The following is a 20,076-nucleotide window of genomic DNA, read 5'->3' as shown; positions in this document are numbered from 1 at the left end:
TTTCGGCTTGTTTTCATTGTCGCTCCTGCTTTCCTCCTCGAATTTGCACCATGGAAGAGAAGAAGCCCGAAGGAGGACGCAAAATAAATACTTTTTTTGAAGTTGCTGAGAAGAGGACAAAATTGTCCGAATAACGTAATCTAACCAGAGTCGTTATTGGAGAAACATTTCAACACTGGAGAGCAATGAAGCAACAGAGAGGTGTCAAGACAGACGCGCAGTTCGCAAAAATTCTCCTCGACAGGTAACAGTGATTATTCTTACTTTCTGGAATAATTATATTGTTGTACTGTTATTCGGGTATATTGACGTTGTTCTTGTACTGTATTTGTAAGGCAGTGACCAGTCTGCTACATGCTTGTTGAAATGGGAGTAGCGTCGACTGATCTAACGATCTACAGTATCTTATGTGTTTATTATCATATAATTTTACATAATGAATCCACTGACGCGACACAGCATATGCTGGTGGTAAACAAACACTTGTGTTCAAATACTCGTGCATGAGTTTTGGAAGGCGTTCCCTAGAAATGAGCTGTGAAGGAGGGAGGCTGTTCTTACACATGCGCTTATTTAAAAAACTCAGTAACGGTATTTGGATTCTCAGTCGGCGGAAACATTCCCTTTTGCGCCTTTAAAAGCCAGTTGTCTAATCCCTATTTAGATGACGGACTTTGTAAACCAAAAAACTAAGCGGAGGAAGAAGACCACCAGTTTTAGAATAATGTTAAAAAGTGTTGTTTTCATTTTTATTGAATTTTTTATTTTTTATTTTAAAGCAACACTATGTAGTTTTTTTACCTTTAAATAATGTCTCTATAATTATTTCAGTGATAGAACAACTTTTAACTGGACAAATTGTCCTGTTGCTGCAACCTGAGCAGCTACTAGCTGCGACAAGCACACTCTGAAAGTGGCGGTGGAGGGTAGGAAACACAGCCCCGCCTCCTGCCTGCAGAAGAGTGTCTGATACCAGGCACTGTTGCGCTTTTCAACCACATGGGGGAGCTGTAAGTCATTTTTACATGGAAACTACATAGTGTTGCTTTAAAACCTTTGAAATCCTTTTTCTTTCAGTCATAGAAGTACAAATAGCAGGCTTTTAATTGCTGTAAATGTATTTATATCCTACATAATCATTGTAATCTCATAAAATAATTTGCAAATATGCAAGAAAAGGTTTGTACTCTAAAAATACAAACGAGATTTTATAAACGTGCGGAGAGCTGAAGCGTTTCAGCACTCGGACAGCGCCATGTTTTTTTAAAAAAGCATTACTTAAAATGTTTCTCATCTCACCATATCCACAGGTACAGTCATCATATACAATAAATCTGCAGGGTAGCATTTAAAAAACATTTGAAAACAGATGCATTTGTTTAAAGCAAAGCATTTATTTACTTACCAGGCTACAGGTGAAGCAGCTCTTTACGCTTCCTAACATCTCATAATCGGTCCTCATTTATGTTAAAGAGACTCAATAATAATCTCTTAGATTTCAATCCTTTAATCTTTCATATTTAAAAGCGTTTTTGTGCTGCTGCGCATTCATGTGTGTGATAAGCTAACCCACGTTGTCGTCCCGTTTATAGCCGCATATTAGTAACGCGCTCTTTAAATAACAAAAACCATATTGAGCCATTGACTTTGAACCAGGTTTTTATAGGTCAATGGCGTAGTCTATTTCAGTTGCCTCTAAATAGCAACGCGCCAACAATGCGCCTGAACACACCTCGTTTTCAGACCAGAACGCCCATGGGTGCAAAATTGGGCGCAAATGCATTTACTATTTAAACAACGTGGCGCTAAATGTGAAAATTATCATTGCACCGGGTTAAAACTAGAAAAAGACACTTGCGTCGCACATTGCGCTGCATTGCGCCATGTGTATGATAGAGCCCTATGTATGTTTTGATAACCATTCTGAATCTGATCTTTAACAAAATTCCTTCACAAAAATGCAATTATTTCAGCTTTTTGCTTAATTTTTTTATTTTTAAAGAAAAATACCCATATTTAAGAGTTTATAAGCAGAGAAAAAAAATATAGATAGGATGAAACTTTTTTCCCTATTTTGTTTGTTACTGTTTTTTCTAAAAGCAGAAGGTCAGTTCTTTCATGTAATATATTTGTATGTTTATATATATTTTTTTTAGAAGAAAATTATTCTGGAAGGCATTTTGTGAAACTTCACAAAAAATGCTGGCGGAGAATAAGTTAAACATTATATCATAAGTGTGCACTGCAGAGATGTACTAGATATACAGTACGCTTAAGTTCAGTTACATGGTAGACTACATTATTAAAAAAAAGCAGTGAAATATGGCTCACCTGCCCCTCAACAATCCACTTGGAGATGGTCGTCTTCCCATCATCCCCTGCACGAAACTTTAGCGTAGCAGATCTTGAGCTAATCTTGGAAATGACCAGATTTGATGGAGGTCCTGGAAGTTCTACATTAAAGTCATGAAATGTTAAAAAGTCAACGCCCGCACATCACAACCATCAATAAACAGCAAACATCTAGAAGCACAGGAGGATCTAAAAAAATGTTCAATAACATGCCTGGAATATTTTAAATAATAATGTTCAGATCGAAAATGCACTTGTGACTCGGTCAGAAAGGGGAGTTCTGATGCTTTTGAAGTGCTGAGATAAGAAGTCTCATTTGGTTTAAAAAAAAAACCTTTGATGAAATTACACTGGAATTAAATCAAATAACAGTCGATAGTCTAGCATCTGCCTGAAATCCCAGCTGAGTCGAGTACACGTCTGTTTCCCTAATGTCTCACAATATGCAATTTATCAGCAGACATTATGGTTTGGCTTGGCGTTCAGCCAGTTCAGCATTTGAGAGAATTTCTGCCTTGAAGCGAATATAAATGAATATTTCTCCTTTAGTGCCATATTTGATTTATGGCAGTGCGTGGGCAACAACTTCCAGGCAGCTTCTGAGCAGAAAAGTCCAGCTTAAAAGATCATCATTCATTTCCATGCTGTTTATGCACTGTATCTCCTAACACGAGTAAAGTTGAGTAGCTCCAATAATAACAGTTTTTACAATATGCTTCTGCATTTTCAACAGCTACAATATGGAAATGAAATAGGACCCTTGATGTACCTGGTGGCACTCCAGAGGAAATCGTAGAGGATGTTATAGTTCCCACGCCTGCCTCCGTCATGGCCGCGACCTCCAGCGTGTACGTGGTGAGGGACGTCAGGCCGGTGACCTTGTAATCCAGTGTGGTGTTCGACAACGTCCGCGCCACCCGCGTTTGGTTTATCCCCTGGACCTCCCAGGACACAAGGTACCCTGAAACGCACCAATCCCATTCATTGGAGTTTAAAGAGATAGTTTGTGCTCTAAATGGAAATCTAATGGCCCAAAACTCCAATTTGGCTAACCTGTGATGACAACTGTGCCCGAGGGATTTTCTCTAAGGTCTTGAACTTGAAATAAACAATAGCTCCTAACAAACAAGGTGTGTGAAATGTGGGGAACTGCGGTAGTGAGTTGTCTAGACCTGAGGCTCTGGCCCCTAACCCACATCTAACTGAGACTAATAGCCAGCAGAGATCCTATGTAATTCGCTGTTTATTGGGAGTATTTTCTCCCACAGTCAGCAGTGTTTCCAATCGCTGAATGTCCTTTTCCATTGAGGCGCTCATAAATCAAGCTTTGCGCTGGGAGAGCCCGCTGGAGAACAGGCATACCCAACATTCAAAGAGCAACAATGCTGTGTGCATTGATATAGACAACAGCTATTTAGTTTAATGCATGTCTGATAACATTTGTCTCTTTGCTCTCAATCTACATCAAGTAACTCATTCGGGTTAAACTACGTCCAGTATCAATCTATCTCTGGCTCATTAGTCCTCATCTAATTCTTTCTCTGGCCTATTGATACTTCGTAAAAAAACGCCCAGCTCATAATTCATCATCAAATCAGAAAATGAAATCTTTTAGGACCATTAGGATTTGCTTCATTTTGATAATCATGTACATAATGTGTCTCTATAATTAAAAAAATAATATATGTTTTTAATCTTTTCCTCAAAACTCCTATAGTCTACTTGATAAACTGTTCAAATTGAGATCCGAGGAGTTCAGATGCAAAAGGGCGATTCTCCCGAAATTAGACTTATGAGGTGTCATGAAACATTTTCATAAAAAGATAAATGCAAAGAAAGAGTATCAAAATAAGAAGCATACAGTTACAATCATCTCTTCATGTACTTTTTTGCAAATGATTTCAAATGACATCATACAAACCAATTTTGTTGTTTTTTACACATTTAAGGGGAAACTTTTCATTACCGCAACGTCTCCATGACTGGATTTGGGTTCTTAGACATGGAAAATTTATAATTAAAAAATCTAAAAAATAAAAAGCTTCAGTGCATTTCATACTATAAACATTTACAGTAAAGAAACATGGTATTTGGTGATCATTCGTAAATGTAGAGACAATAATAACAAATATAAATGTGTCCAAGAAAAATGTTCTCATCCTCCGCAACAATTTTCCATCATAGTTTAAGCCCTCAAGAAACTAACATTTTCAAAAAATTTGTTGGAAGGGACATAATTGACTGTGACACTCAAGATGGCTACCAGGTAAGCCAATATACACTCACCTAAAGGATTATTAGGAACACCTGTTCAATTTCTCATTAATGCTATTATCTAATCAACCAATCACATGGCAGTTTCTTCAATGCATTTAGGGGTGTGGTCCTGGTCAAGACAATCTCCTGAACTCCAAACTGAATTCAGAATGGGAAAGAAAGGTGATTTAAGCAATTTTGAGCATGGCATGGTTGTTGGTGCCAGACGGGTCTGCTCAGTTTTTTTTCTGCTCAGTCAGAATTTGGCGTAAACAGAATGAGAACATGGATCCATCATGCCTTGTTACCACTGTGCAGTCTGGTGGTGGTGGTGTAATGGTGTGGGGGATGTTTTCTTGGCACACTTTAGGCCTCTTAGTGCCAATTGGGCATCGTTTAAATGCCACAACCTACCTGAGCATTGTTTCTGACCATTCCCATCCTCTGATGGCTACTTCCAGCAGGATAATGCACCATGTCACAAAGCTCAAATCATTTCAAATTGGTTTCTTGAACATGACAATGAGTTCACTGTACTAAAATGATCCCCACAGTCACCAGATCTCAACCCAATAGAGCATCTTTGGGATGTGGTGGAACGGGAGCTTCGTGCCCTGGATGTGCATCCCACAAATCTCCATCAACTGCAAGATGCTATACTATCAATATGAGACAACATTTCTAAAGAATGCTTTCAACACCTTGTTAAATTAATGCCATGTAGAATTAAGGCAGTTCTGAAGGTGAAAGGGGGTCAAACACAGTATTAGTATGGTGTTCTTTATAATCCTTTAGGTGAGTGTATCTGTATATGATTTTTGCATTACAGTAATGATAATTGAGGAGAAAGTGTGCTTAAGCAAAATGTAATTCCTATTCCTTTGGAGCTGAAGGTGAAATATGAGCTGGACATGTTCTTCACAGTCTCTCATAGATTCACCCTTCATGCTTTTCAACGATAACTCATGCTAATGAGTCTCCTGATCGCAGTTAACATTTCTTTCATTAAATTTCTTTTCATTCCTTATGGTAACGATTTCAGCATAATATGGATAAATGGCATTATCGGACTACTAAAAAGCATGTATTCACACCCACTGAACAGAGACAGGCGACCTCACACAAACATGCAATATCACAACAGCACCTTTTAACAGCTGTGCAACAGAGAGTGAGAATTGTTTCTGCCAACTCAATGCAAACAATCATGCCATAATTGCCTTTGTGCAAAAACCCAATGAAGTGTTAAATAGAAGTGTATCCATTAATAAAGTTATATGATCATCAAAGAGTTGCCAAATGAAAATGGAGATCTTTTACTGCCCCACCTGCTTTGTCTCATGCAATGTTTGTCTACATTTAAACAGAGGGGGGCAGATTAGATTTCATTTAAGAGTTTTCAGGAGCTGGAGCAAACAAATTTATATAGATTTATTCTTAAACATTACTAGGTTGTATTTGTTAACATTAGTAAATGGATTGGCTGAATCCATCCACATGAACTAACAATAAGCAAAATAGTTTTTGTTCATGTTTGTTAAAGGAAAAAGTAGACATACCTATCTTTATTCAATGCTTGCACTTAATCTTTGTACAGCGCGTCGTGAATGTGTTAGCATTTAGCCTAGCACCATTCATTTCTTTAGGATCCAAACAGGGATGAATTTAGAAGTCACCAAACACTTCCATGTTTTCCATATTTAAAGACTGTTACATGAGTAGTTACACGTGTAAGTATGGTGGCACAAAGTAAAACGTGGCGAACTATATTGTAAGGCGGAAGAGCACTTAGTTTGCAGCACTTCGACCTCAGGCCCAGTAATATTGAAGGAAGTTTGAGCGAGAGGGGGAGTAGTTAAGAGTGATGATGTTACTGCGCACCGAGGTCAAAGTGCTGCAAACTAAGTGCTCTTCCACCGTACAATATAGTTCTCATTTAAATTTATCACCACGTTTTATTTTGTGCCACCTATTTAGTGTACATTCACACGGGACGGAAGTGTTAACGCTTGACGGAAGGCTTGTCTGAAACGTGGCCAATAGCCAATCACAGTGGCCATAATACATCCTCCGGTCTTCCATAAACGTAATTGGCTGGCCCTGCATAAGGCGATCTGATTGGCTGACACACGTGTTGCCGCTTGAAACGTTGAGAAATGTTCAACTTTTACCGTGAGCAATGGCACTGACGCGGCGCAGACGGATCCACAATTCAGTTCGGCAACACATGCCGTCACCCATTAAAAGTCAATGGGAAGCGTTAACGCTTACGCCCCGTGTGAATGTACCGTTACTTGTGTAACTACTCGTGTAACAGTAGTCTTTAAATAGGGAAAACGTGGAAGTGTTTGGTGGCTTCTAAATTCATCCCTGTTTAGATCCTAAGGAATGAATGGTGCTAGGCTAAATGCTAACACATTCACGACGCGCTGTACAAAGATTAAGTGCACGTATTGAAAAAAGATAGGTATGTATTAATTCATCTAAGTTTAGATAAGAATATAGTAAAATATTAAAAAACGGTGGTGTTTTCCTTTAATGCCAACAAAAGTGTTCATTGTGCATTATCTATAGATTTTTTTTTAAATTTAAATGTAAATAAAAAAAATTAAATAAAAATTGTGGGTGGGTGAGATGGTGGCAGGGGTTTTATGACATTTTTTAAAAGACATTATTTCATCATAAATTATGTATAATTTAATGTTTATTTTAATATTCCTAGTTTAAGATTGGTTTATGTCATTAATTTCCTTGGTGGGGACACAAAGGGATGCACTATACAAAGCTAAAGTCTGACATAAACTAAGATTAATAAATGCTGTGGAAGTACTGTATAGTTTATTGCTGGTTCATGTTAACTGATGAATTAACTAATGTTAACAAATACAGCCTTATTTGTAAAGAGTTACCAGATTTGTTTATGAAAGATTGAATAGAATATTGGAAGAATGACTATTTTAAGTTAACATAAAATGGTGCTTATGATATTTCTGAAATATGATGCATTTTAAGTGAAACTGGATATTTTGCAAAACAAAAGAAACTAGGGAGGGAAAGGGTTAAACAATAAAAGGGCTTGAATGACATCAGTGGAAAAGACAAGTTGTTCTTAATTTTACGTCCCTATTAAAGGGGACAGAGAATGAAAAAACATTTTTACCTTGTCTTTGCTGAATAATGGTAGTCTACCCACATTCACAAACACACAAAAAGTGCTAAACATCTCAGTCTCATAGAAATTCCTCTTAGAAATGTCAGCCAGAAAACAGCCCAATCTGAAAAACTGATGCTTATGACATCACAGGCATCTAACTGCCCCTCCACTTTAAAATAATTGGCTACATTTTTTGACTGGCAGCAAAGTCAGCCAATCAGTAATGAGATTGCAAGTTAAGCCAGTAGGGGGAGCCAAATAGGTGCAAAACCACTTGTTTAAAATCCCCCACCCTAATAGAGCTATCTGAGAGAGGATTTTTAGGAAGACAAAAATTGTCTACATGTCACATCACAGAACAAGGGTAAATACTCTGTTCAATCATTCTATGTCACCTTTAAAGTTATGTTTCAAATAAAGCAGTAAAAAACATTAGATATACCCACCAGTAATGATACCATTCTTATCCACAGGTTCCTTCCAGCTCACTTTCATAGATGTGTCCAAGATCTCTGTAAAACTCAGGCGACCAACAGCACCTGGGACTAAACACACATACAAACATGTTTGTTTTCAAATTTCCAGGTTTATCAACTGCTCCCTGTTAGGTGATTTTTATTGCAATCTAGTTCATTTTAAACTAACCCTAACACAAAGCCTTTTTACACATAACATGATATTATTAAGTCTTCTATTAAGATATGAAACCATATTCCTTGTGGGGACCATAACAAATGCCCCTAGAGAGACAGCAAAACATGACACGCACAACCAAACACTGCTTGGGTTCATTTTTTCCATTAACATTTTTCTTAAAATTAGCCAAGCTAATTTCTCACTTGTAGTGTCACAGCCACCTAAAGATGTTGATATAATTATGTGGACTTGACCCCGAGATCAGTATTTATGCTGGAGTCTGAGCAGCACTTTAATTAATGTGACTTTTCTAAGACATGGTGTAATTTAGTATTTTATCATGCGCAAACTAGCCCAGAGAGTTTCATAGCAACAACACAATGTCATGGAGGTAAAAGGGCAAAGGCTTGTGGTCACCTTAAGATATTATAAAAGCAATTATCTGTGGTTTGGGATTCTCTGTATTTTAAATAAACAACATTTTGCGCGGAATAATTCTGCTTTAATGCAATTATCTGGAAGCTTTGATAGTTCATGCAACAGGTACCTTGTTTTTCTTCTCTGGTTCACAATAATGTAAATTACCATGTTAATGACTGTGGTACATTTCACAGATTAAGCACTTTGAGAGTTGATACCACTTGGTGCAAATGTTATTGGGGGGTAGTAAGTGGTAATTTAGCGAACACTTTTATCCAAAGCAAATTACAGTACACTTATTACAAGAAAAATCACCCTGTCCCTGGAGAAATGTGCCAGCTTGTTTCTTCATAGGAGCTCAGAAATGTCTGTGTACCAGCCCTATGCTTCAACCACTACAACCCTGCACCATCTGGGTATGCGCTGTATGACTCTTCACTGATATTTAAATAAGCAATATGGTACGAGAAGCTGTGTTGTATCATGAATAAGTCTTAAGTGAGTTATTCATGATACAGCACTAGCCCTTAAGTACCTTATTGCTTTTATAAAACGATTCCAGACATTACAAATATAAAAGCGAAAACATACATATCAGTGCTTCTTTATGAAGTTTGTGAATGACATACGATTGAAGTAACAAGATTTAGTGAGATATGGATAAATGGGGTATGGACTGACAAAAAAATTATTACTCACTGTCTTCATGTGTTTGCACCAGTCTGGGGACACTGCGGGGTCCGTTCCCCGGTGTGGTGAAGCACAATACTGACGTCAAGTACCAGGTAAACTTTTTCAGACCGCTGATGTACCCAAGGTGGCGTGTTCCATGATAATCAGGGGTGATGGTCGCGACAATAACCTCTTCTGGTGAATGCTCAGGCCAAGCCATCAGCTGCGGGTCAAACCAATGTCACTTAAGCATGCAGCCTTAAAAACTTTGAGTCATTGAGAAAACATGACTCATATGTGAAATGGTCTCTATAAGCCGCACCTGGAGCTCCTGTTTACTCTCCAGCTTTTATAATATGATCATGCATGTTTGACCGACAGTGAATGGGAAGAGGATGTACCTTGTAACCTTGATTTATGCCATTGATGAACTGCTGAGGAGGTGGATTCCAAGTAAATTCGATAGTGGTCGAGTTCACTGCTTTGGCCTCCACACCTTGTGGTGGTGCTGTAGGAACTAGAGACAAGGACATACTTTACATTAGACCAGGGGTCTTCAACGTTTTTTGGGTCGGGGACCCCTTAGATGAAAAAGGCATGGAGCAGGGACCCCCTGATATTAAATGTGTGAAGTGTCTAAAGGTTGTAGCAGGGGCGTCGGACTGGGGGTAAAACCATTACTGATTACCAGGGCCCCAAAGGAAGAGAGGGCCCTTGAAAAGTCTGAAATATATTATGGGGTGGGGCATGGGGGCCCATCAGGACTGCCTATGCCTAGGGCCCGAGATCTTGTGCAACGCCCCTGGGTTGTAGATCCTTTGCCCCTAAGCTCTGGAATGATTTACCAAATAATGTTCACGTATCAGACACAGTCGATCAATTTAAATCTAAACTTAAGACATTCTTCTTTAACAAAGCATTCACATAAAATGTCCAGTAAATGTACTTATCCCACAATAGTTATTTTGTCCAGAACAAAGCATTCACATAACTCATCTGGGTAATATACTTATGCCACAATAGTTAGCCTGTCTGGAACTGAGCTGATTTAAACCACAATACTGTATGACACTTGCATTACATGTGAATGGCCCCTACGCTAATAGGATTCTGTATCTCTCTCCCTGTCTTGTCCTCGACCCTGAGGACAATGAGATAAACAGACCCAGTTCTGCTGCTGTGAAGATCATCACATCACTGATCTACTGACCGTCCTTCAACACGATGCCTAGCCGATGTCTGACCAACGACCACCGGCGGAACCAGTTTAATACGCTTACCCGTTCATATACCTCGATATATGACTAGCCAGGAGGGCTTTTCTCCTAGGGGTTTTTTCATCCCCTGAAGAGTCCGCCACCATTGGCTTAACTTAATACTTTACTGTATACGTTACATTATTAGTACGCTTGCTTTTCTATGCTTTTTCTACATCTATTAATGTAAAGCTGCTTTGAAACAATTAACAATTGTGAAAAGTGCTATATAAATAAAATTGAATTGAATTAAAACAAATATTTAAGTAAGCAGTAAGGTACAAGAGCCTGCTTTTTCGTATTAGGCGCACAACGCAAAGTGAAGTAAAGTACAACTATTGACCAATCAGAATCAAGGACTGGAACTGTTTTATACATAGACACAAACCATATTGTCACACAGCCATACAGTACATTAGCACTATTATGCTGTTGTTGCACATGCATTTTTTTTGTTAAATTAGATTTAGTTTTTATATTAATATAATAATAATAATAATAATAATAATAATACTAATAATATATAGTATTATTTTGAGGTATTTGCAGTGTAATAGATTTTCATTTGACAACTGCTTTTAGTTTATAAAGATGACTGATCATAGTGAATGGCACAAAGACTCTCTATTCTGGTGGGTATAGAGGTTGTGCAACTTTATAATTAAGGGGTTTGTTGCCTTTCTCTTGTATCATCATTGTCACGAGTTTGAGTAACGCAGGTTTATTTTCTGCATAGCTTCATATCAGACTCAGGAGAACAACATGCAACGAGTCGGAGGCAGATTTTAACCTGACTATGAATATTGCACAAAGAACCATCACGGTGCACGGTTTCATTGATTTTTAAATGCGAAAATAACTAGCTTCCGGCAACGCCGCCATCTTAAACTGCTCTGTATTCCGGAGAGAGTATCAGCGTAGTGTACGCACTTTTCCTAGTTCGGAGGGCGGGGGAACAGAGCAGCAGCACAGAAACCTCCGTAAAATGCTTACGCTCTCATCTTTAATGCGGACGCGACTAAGATTACCGGAAGCTAGTTATTTTCATTTATAAATTTTTCAAAATTTATATTTCTACGACAAAACGGCGCTGATTACCCTCAGAAGGCCTTTGTTTATCATCGTGGAGCCGTTTGGATTTCTTTTGTGAAGGATGGATGCAAATTTTTTGGACTTGAAGGATAAAATGCCACAAGGAATACCCATAATCCCTTGCCCCTGAATATTTTGATTATTTATACTTCATAAAATGATAAGAAATGATGGGGCTTTAATATAGTAAAAAGGCGACATGGAAGGTTTAGCTCATTTTTTGTTTTATTGATGTTGATTTATTGTCAATTTATTGATGTTGTTTTATTGTCAATTCTGTAAAGTCACCGTTCAGTTGTTTAAAGTTGTGCTTTGTTACAGTTTATGGACCCTGTTTAGCATATTCTTCACGTCTCTCCATGTCAAAATGGAGTTTGTTAAGATTTATTTGATGTTTGACATAGTCGGTTATGATTTCCATTCCATCTTCTGTATTATAATGAGAACAAGTTTATTTGATCAAAATAGTATTGTCAGGGTTTTCAGAAATATTTTATATGAACTAATGATTTCAAGTGACGACTACACGTGTAAACTGGATTTGTCTACAACAGGGTTAGGCAACTTCAGGGCCAGCAGATTTTAGTTCCAACCCTGATAAAACCTCATCTACCTGTAGTTTTCAAGTGACTCTTTAGACCTTGATTAGCTGTTCAGGTGGGCTTAATTAGAGCTGGAGCTAAACTCTGCAGGACATCGGCACTCCAGGACCGACGTTGCCTACCCCTGATCTACAACGTACAGTAAAATTCACTTCATTCAAAAACTAAAAGTTTGAGGGCAACTTATCTCTCTAGATCAGGGGTCTCAAACTCAAACTGGCTTGGGGCCATTTCTGAAATTGACATTTCATCGGAGGGCCGCAGAGCTATTTTAAGGTTCAAAAAAGTACAATATTTCTGTAAATGCACTGTTTAAATTCTATTATTTAATGTATAAAAATAGCATATGTTTTTATCTTTAAATATACATTATTTTATAAAAGTAGGTAAACCTTATCTTTAATAACTAAGGCCTAATAAAACCTTGCACTACACTAAAAAATAAAATTTCTGTATACATTTATAAACTATTACAAAAAAAATCCATCAGTGAGTTTTTTTTTTTTTTTTGATTGTTTTCAGTATTGACTTCAGTATGTTCCATCTTTGTTATCCACAGTTTTAATGAATTTGCTATTGTATGTGAAAAAATATTAATAAGTGAAAGTGATTCTAAAAGTCTTAAATGGGTAGTCAATGTTACATAAGCTAGTTAAACAGAAAAAAATGATACTGTAAGGGTTCAGTCACACCAAAAGCGTTTATGGCAGTTGCAGGCACCTTTTTTGAATGATATTCTATGGGCAGGGCGCGTTTGCGCGCTGTTTATGCGCGCCGAGCGCCTTGCGGTTTTCTGCCGCGCACGCGTTTTTGAAGGAGCACTGAGAGCGGAGAAGCGCCTGACGTCATTCGCGTCTTCCATTGTCCAATCGAATGAAGGGAGAGGCGGGCCTTACGTTGTGGTGAGGGAAGTTTACAGTTGCTTTGAAGAACCGGACTCCACTCGCTCACTCTCTCCTGCATGTTTGTGCACCTCTCACCCTCAAACAAGGTCAGAGCAAGCGTCCTCTTTTTAAAGTTTCTGCTAATATGACAGTTAACAGCAAAAGAGCGCTCACGCTTCAATATTTGATTGACAAGACAGCTGACTCGGTGGTTGCTTAGCAATATGAAAAGCCGCGCCGCACTGCTCTGTTTTAAAAAAGGCAGTGCGTCGCGCCTTGCGTTTGCAAGCGTTTAAACGCGCTTTTGGTGTGACTGGCCCCTAATACTGCTCTATTTATGTTGGAAATGATAATTTGCGTCATCGTCTACTTTGAGCGATGTACCTTTTGCATATCATTAACATGCACTAATACACACTTACACACAAAAGAACATTTAAAACGTGAATTGGACAATAGGTGATCTTAAAGACCTAACATGTTAATGGATTAAAAATATGTAGTCTTTTCTTTATTTAAGCTACTAAGAGGACGGTGATGAAAAGCTCCAGCTATATGCGATCCTGTCTTTACTTAATGCTAAAAACAGTAATGTTTTAGTTCTGCATCAGACCTGCATCTTTGATATGACAAGAAGCTTTCAATACACAAAGCCTTATAAATTGACAGTCATATACAGTCTGTACCGGGTCAATCAGCACTAAACATATCTGAACACAGACAGCACCAGAGCCATATCCATCTCCCGAGGGACTCTGATATAGTCACAGTTTTATTGAGGTCTTTTGAATAAACAGCCAGAGGTTTTATGATTAGCAGTTGTGTTTATAATAACTTCCACAACATTATTAACTTACGTTAATATCAACCAATAAAGCAGGCCAGTAAAATATATGATTTTACAATTGCAACATGGCTCGATTTGTATTCTTTTATATATCCAGTGTTCTTATAAAAGGCCGAAGGGAATTAAAGTAACAGCTTTATATCAGCCATAACAGTCAATGTGTCATAACAGTCCTGATCTCTGCCATAATCACTGCTTTCTATAAGGGCAGCTCAAACTAAACCTATTTTTCGACTACATTTGTGCAAAACATGTTTTGTGGAATCAATTGTGTACATTTATAACCCCCTAGCAAAAAATTCATACAAAAAGCATATTCATGTCTGCCCAGTGAGAGCTTTTTTCTGAAGCTCATCTTTTCAGGTTGTCTGTCAAGCTTTGACTTATTTTCAATGAAAAGACTATCTTTTAAAACTCGGCCAATTATAGCTCCCTCTTCAAGCGGTGTAAACACATTCATTATGCAGCAGAGTCTATGCTCTTCAGCTACCAGAGGCGCAGCTCCCCACCTCAAATCCCTCGCCGGGTAAAACGTGTGCTGTATGAAACCGTATGTAGACCTGGTGCTTATTTATTTTACTCCTTAAAAACAACTGGAAGAAGTAAGACATTGTCTCATTTGAAATAGCTCACCCCAAATGAAATTTTGTGATCATTTATTCACCCTCGAGTTATTCCAAACCCTTCTTTCTTGTGTGGAAAGAGAAAATCGAAACCGGTCAATGTTTTCCATGCAATTACTATATTTTTTGTGACTATAATTCTTCGTTTCAATTATCGCATTGATGTCATCAAGAGTGCTAATTCTGACCATGATTAATAAAATAGGGCCCTCAATGCTAAGTAGATACGTTTGAGGTTCCTCAGATAATCATCCAAATGGCCAATCAGGACACTGAACTTCCCAAGTTGGCTTTCACAGAGTCTTTTCTCATGGAGGTGTAATTTATGTCTGAAGAGACCTCATGGATAATGGACCTAATTGTTTTGAAGAGGATTAGCATGAAAGTCGGCCTTCTATAAAGAGGGATCTAAAATAAATGTGCCGTCTACATGAGGGCCAAGCTGACCTGAGCGTGTCATGTAAACAAGTACAGCGTCGACCGGTCTGAACCAGCGCACATCCTGCCTTTTAACTGATCAAATGATTAAAGAAAGATGAAAACATAGAAGATTAAAGAAGCACAACACGACTCAACGGGACAAATGGGGTCTCACCTCCCTGCAGTGTGTACTCTGTTACAGGCTGACTGAAGACGCCAAGACCCGCCCCTGTGTATGAGGCCACCTGAATCTCATACTGGGTCCAGATGATGAGCTCTGTGATCAGACAGTAGTTGATCTCTGGGTTGGTGATGTTCTTCTGCTGGTACTCTCCGGGGAGACCAGCGAGCCGGTACCTGCATGAGAGGAATCGATGGACAAATAGTGAACGACAATGATTTTTTTCCAGGTCACTGCTCTGTTAGGAGCCATTCTACGGGCTAGATAATGATTAGCTACATTCACTCTGTCTTTACAGGACACAAATTGTGTTAAATACATCACAGACAGAAGAATGCTATCAACAACAGGGTAAATATTTACAACACATGCATGGCAGAGGGTAAAAGTGGTCAAATAATACAGTTATTATATATATATATACTATATGACAAACTAACTTGAGTTTGTTTGACAACTCACTTTGAACTCTACAAGTGGCAATGTGTTTCTCAGTCGAAAGCTTGACTGAATTTTATGACAAACCCTAAACAATGCAAAGACAGCTTGTCTTTTACTCTTAAATATAAAGGATCCTAAAAGGTTCTTTGTTGTGCTCTGTGGCTCCATAAATAATCTTTAAAATCCACAAAAGCCTTTTGTTGCCTAAACATTCCATGTAGTGGAAAAAAGTTCTTCATACTAGAAAAAGTTTAGAAAGAAATGGTTCTTTTAGGGTAGGGACACACCAAACCGATGCCAACAAAGTTGCCAGATTTGTTATTAGTTGCTTTTTTGTAAAAAAAACATCGCTAAAGAGGTCTAAAAGTAGCTAAATCTAGCAATAAAGTTGGCAACACTGCCTCAGACACCGAGGGACCTATCATTCACCCGGCGCAATGCAGCTCAATGCGAGATGCAAGTGTTTTTTGCTAGTTTCAGCCCAGCGCAGTTATCATTCTCAAGTCCAACATCACGTTGTGTAAATAGCAAATGCATTTGTGCCCATTTGTGGGTGTGTTCAGGCGCATTGTTTGCGTGTTGCTATTTTGAGACGATTAAAATAGACTGCGCCATAGATCAATTAAAACCTGGTCTAAAGTCAATGGCGCAATATTGATTTTGTTATTTAAAGTAGGCTAAGCAGATTTTTTTTGCTTTTAAAAAGTGCAAATACTTAGATTTTTATTTAGATTTTTCTAAATGCTACCCCACAGACTTTAAAGAGGATGAGACTCTCATTGGTTTATTGCACGTTATGGCCAAAACACACCCCTTACTCATTACAAGAATAGGAACAACCCTTTTAGACTGTGCTCCAGGCGCATAGACCATTTCCCTCGTCGTTACACTAGCAAAAGGGGATTCGTACACGCCCTAAATGCACTTGTGCCGTGTGCTTTAGACCATGCGCTTAGATCCTAAAATAGGTCCCTGACTGTTATGTGAGCAAGTTAAGCCCACCCACTAATTAACATAGAATTTGCATACAATTTGAAAATAAAAGTAAAAACCATGAAATAAAAAAGAACATAAAATGAAATTTGATTTTGGTCACCATTATTGCATAAGCATTAATAAAAAATGGTGCCGTTTCTTTTTTACATTTTCCTTTTAATTTTGGCAATATTGCCTTGAGTCTGTTCTAATAAATTATGTCAAATCATCTATTGCATTTTATTTTTTAATTTGTCAGGGAAGATGCATTATCATCATAAAAATAAAATGGTTTAATTTTCAATTTTGTGTACAGTTGTCTATAATAAAATAGTAAATCTGGTTCCCATTTTCATTTTTATCATTAATTAATTTATTTAAAATTGGCAGAAAAACATCCATATTATGAGAGGCATCTTTTTAAAATATTCACGTATCTGAATAAAAAATACAATAAATGATATTAGTGTTCAGTGAGTTCCTTCTTCATGTCATTGTTTGCTTGCTTCTTCACTTTTGTTTTCGTTTAGTCTATGCGAAACAGCTAATCAGAATGATCCGACTCCCATACAAGAGCTTCCATTGATTTGACAAGGTGAATCGCCCCAAAAAAAGATGACGGTGACTTACTTTCTAGCAGACGGTGTGAAACACGCTGAAAAAATGTAGTCAGATGACGCTCAAAACCTGCACCTTAGCTTAGTGTGTACTGTGCTTTAAAAACCAATGACTGAAAGATCCTTTGGGAAAACAAAAATGGTTTCTCAAGTCTAAACTACAAGTCATTACATTCAGTCATGTCTGAACCACAAAGCAGTTTGTGAAACTTGATATAATTTCTGACTGCTTCTCATATGTCAAGGTGCAGGTAAAGACACATATCTGCAATAGATTTCCATCAACAAAGAATATAATTTCATTAAAGCAACACTATGTAGTTTTTTTTACCTTTAAATAATGTCTCAAAAATTATTTCAGTGATAGAACAACTTTTAACTGGACAAATTGTACTGTTGCTGCAACCTGAGCAGCCTCCTAGCTGCCACAAGCACGCTCTGAAAGTGGCAGTGGAGGGTAGAGCACACAGCCCCGCCCCCTCCCCCTGCCTGCAGAAGAGTGTCTGATACCAGGCACTGTTGCGCTTTTCAACCACATGGGGGAGCTGTAAGTCATTTTTACATGGAAACTACATAGTGTTGCTTTAAAAAAGTAAAAACAATCTTGATCCTAACCAATGTTGCTATGTCAGGCTTTTCCAACAAACAAAAAATATTTTACAGGTTTTGGAGGAAATAATTTCATAGGTTACTTATAGTCGTATTGCCTCAGCACATTAAGATGAGTTAGGGAAACATTTAAAAATATAGTGAAGTGAAAACATATAAACAGCTTGGCTGAAATCACACTACTAAAACGTCAATAAAAAGGTCTATTGAATTTTGAAGCCACAATATCGTGGAAACAACAAGAATGGCATTTCCACTCATTACATCAGACAGTGTTTATTGGTAAAATGTGCGCATGCATTACCTGAGCACATAGCCTCTTAAGACTCCATTCAGCTGAGGTTCTGGAGGCGGCTGCCATTGCACCATGATGGACTGGTTGGTTCTGCCACTGGCTACAATGTTTTTGGGTGGAGCACTGGGAGGTTCCTCTCTCAGCATCAGTCTGGAGAGAAAATACAAGAACGATTCAAAAAATGCATTTTTATATCTAATTCAGTAGCCCATATGCCCTTGCTGGATTCAGGTTATTTGAGTCTCTCCAGGGCACAACAATATGGCTGTTTAAGTGTTACAGAAGTCCATTTACCAACCAGATACCCTGTGTCACATCCGCCTACATCAACAAAAGCTCTTATGTAAGTGGCTTGGATATGTGAAACTGCTGCTTAAATGACAGCTGTATGTTTATATGTAGACTTGGGTTGTACAATAATGTTGCGTTTATTGGTTCAGCACTCAGCCAGCTATTCAAGCGTTTGAATTAGAAATACAACCATTTTTTTTTTATAAGACCATCTCATAGTTTACTGTTGGCCACAGTACAGCTTTTTATGTCTGGTGGAGGAGTCAATTTTAACCCAGTGGTACTTGCTACCTTTCCTTTGAAGAAATGAACAAAACAGCACTATCTGTTTCATCCTGAAAGGAGAGACCAACATTTCTTTTCTTTTAGAGATTATGTTGTGGTTTATTAAAGGTCTCAGTTCCTACGTGTTGACTGGTATTGTGAGGGTTTTAAAAATGAAGGGCTTTGGGCAAACATCAAAATATGACAGACCTTAACACATTTCCCATCAAAACAATCCAGCTCAAAAAAGGCTGGAAGTCCTGTTGTATTGAAAACAAACAGCTCCATAACATAAATAAGTTTGGTAATGTACAAAAACATACAAAATCTCCTTACAAAAGTTGTCATACTGAAGCTGAAGATGTTTGCTAACTTGATGACCACTTTAACTCTTTCCCCGCCATTGACGGTTTATCTCGTCAATTAAGAGAAAACATTTCCCTGCCAATGAAGCTTTCCTGACAAGTTTTTTATGGTAATCTGTAATTCCGCTATTATCCACTAGACAACGTTCTTACACAATTTATAAATAATTAAAGCAAAAACGAATTAATTTTAAACTCTTTGTATGTTTTTATAATCCTTCTGAATCTGATCTCCTTTACAAAAATGCAGCTATTTCAGCTTTTTGCTCAAAATTTGAAATTTTTGAAGAAACATTCCCATATAGAGAAAAGTTATATGGTTATAAAAAGAGAAAAAAATTCAAAAAAAAATTCTGTTCAGTTTTTTTTGTTTGTTTGAAAGCAGATGGTCTATCCTTTTAAATTATATATTTGTATGTTTATATATTTATAGAAGAAAATTTTCCTGAAAGGCATTTTGTGAAACATTTGTAAAAATAAAAAAAATGCTGGTGGGCAACTTTTTTTTAAAAAGGCTGGTGGGGAATGAGTTAATAAAGTAAATGATATAATAAAGTACATACTAAAGTAAACACACATTTTTCGCATTTATCAGACTAACCCTTAAAGGACAAACCTCTTTTACATACTGTATATTAACTCTTTCCCCGCCATTGACGAGATATCTCGTCAATTAAGAGAAAACGCTTCCCCGCCAATGACGAGATTTTCTGTCTTTCCGCAATATCGCTTTTATCCACCAGGTGGCGCCCTTCCGCAACTTTTTAAAACCGGAAGTATTGCCCTATGGCAAGCTGCTGCATGTCCGTGTCTGTTTTAAAGAT

At 37.8% G+C, this 20,076-nt stretch overlaps 1 protein-coding gene across 3 annotated transcripts in view; it reads right to left on the bottom strand.

Annotated features, from left to right (window-relative positions):
• The window catches only part of sdk1a (sidekick cell adhesion molecule 1a), a 408,423-nt gene that overhangs the window by 80,160 nt on the left and 308,187 nt on the right, over positions 1-20,076 (bottom strand). For all 3 annotated transcript variants that reach the window (XM_073857057.1, XM_073857058.1, XM_073857059.1), the window contains 7 exons: positions 18,342-18,482; positions 15,390-15,571; positions 9,892-10,007; positions 9,518-9,713; positions 8,209-8,307; positions 3,122-3,313; positions 2,332-2,453 (listed from right to left, as the gene is read on the bottom strand). In XM_073857057.1, the coding sequence (XP_073713158.1) occupies positions 2,332-2,453; positions 3,122-3,313; positions 8,209-8,307; positions 9,518-9,713; positions 9,892-10,007; positions 15,390-15,571; positions 18,342-18,482 (1,048 nt within the window). The remainder of the gene's footprint in view (positions 1-2,331; positions 2,454-3,121; positions 3,314-8,208; positions 8,308-9,517; positions 9,714-9,891; positions 10,008-15,389; positions 15,572-18,341; positions 18,483-20,076) is intronic.

Source organism: Misgurnus anguillicaudatus, chromosome 19, assembly GCF_027580225.2.
Source record: "Misgurnus anguillicaudatus chromosome 19, ASM2758022v2, whole genome shotgun sequence".
Lineage (NCBI taxonomy): Eukaryota > Metazoa > Chordata > Actinopteri > Cypriniformes > Cobitidae > Misgurnus > Misgurnus anguillicaudatus.
The sequence above is the reverse complement of the archived record's forward strand: the minus strand, read 5'-3'. Positions and strand labels throughout refer to the sequence as shown.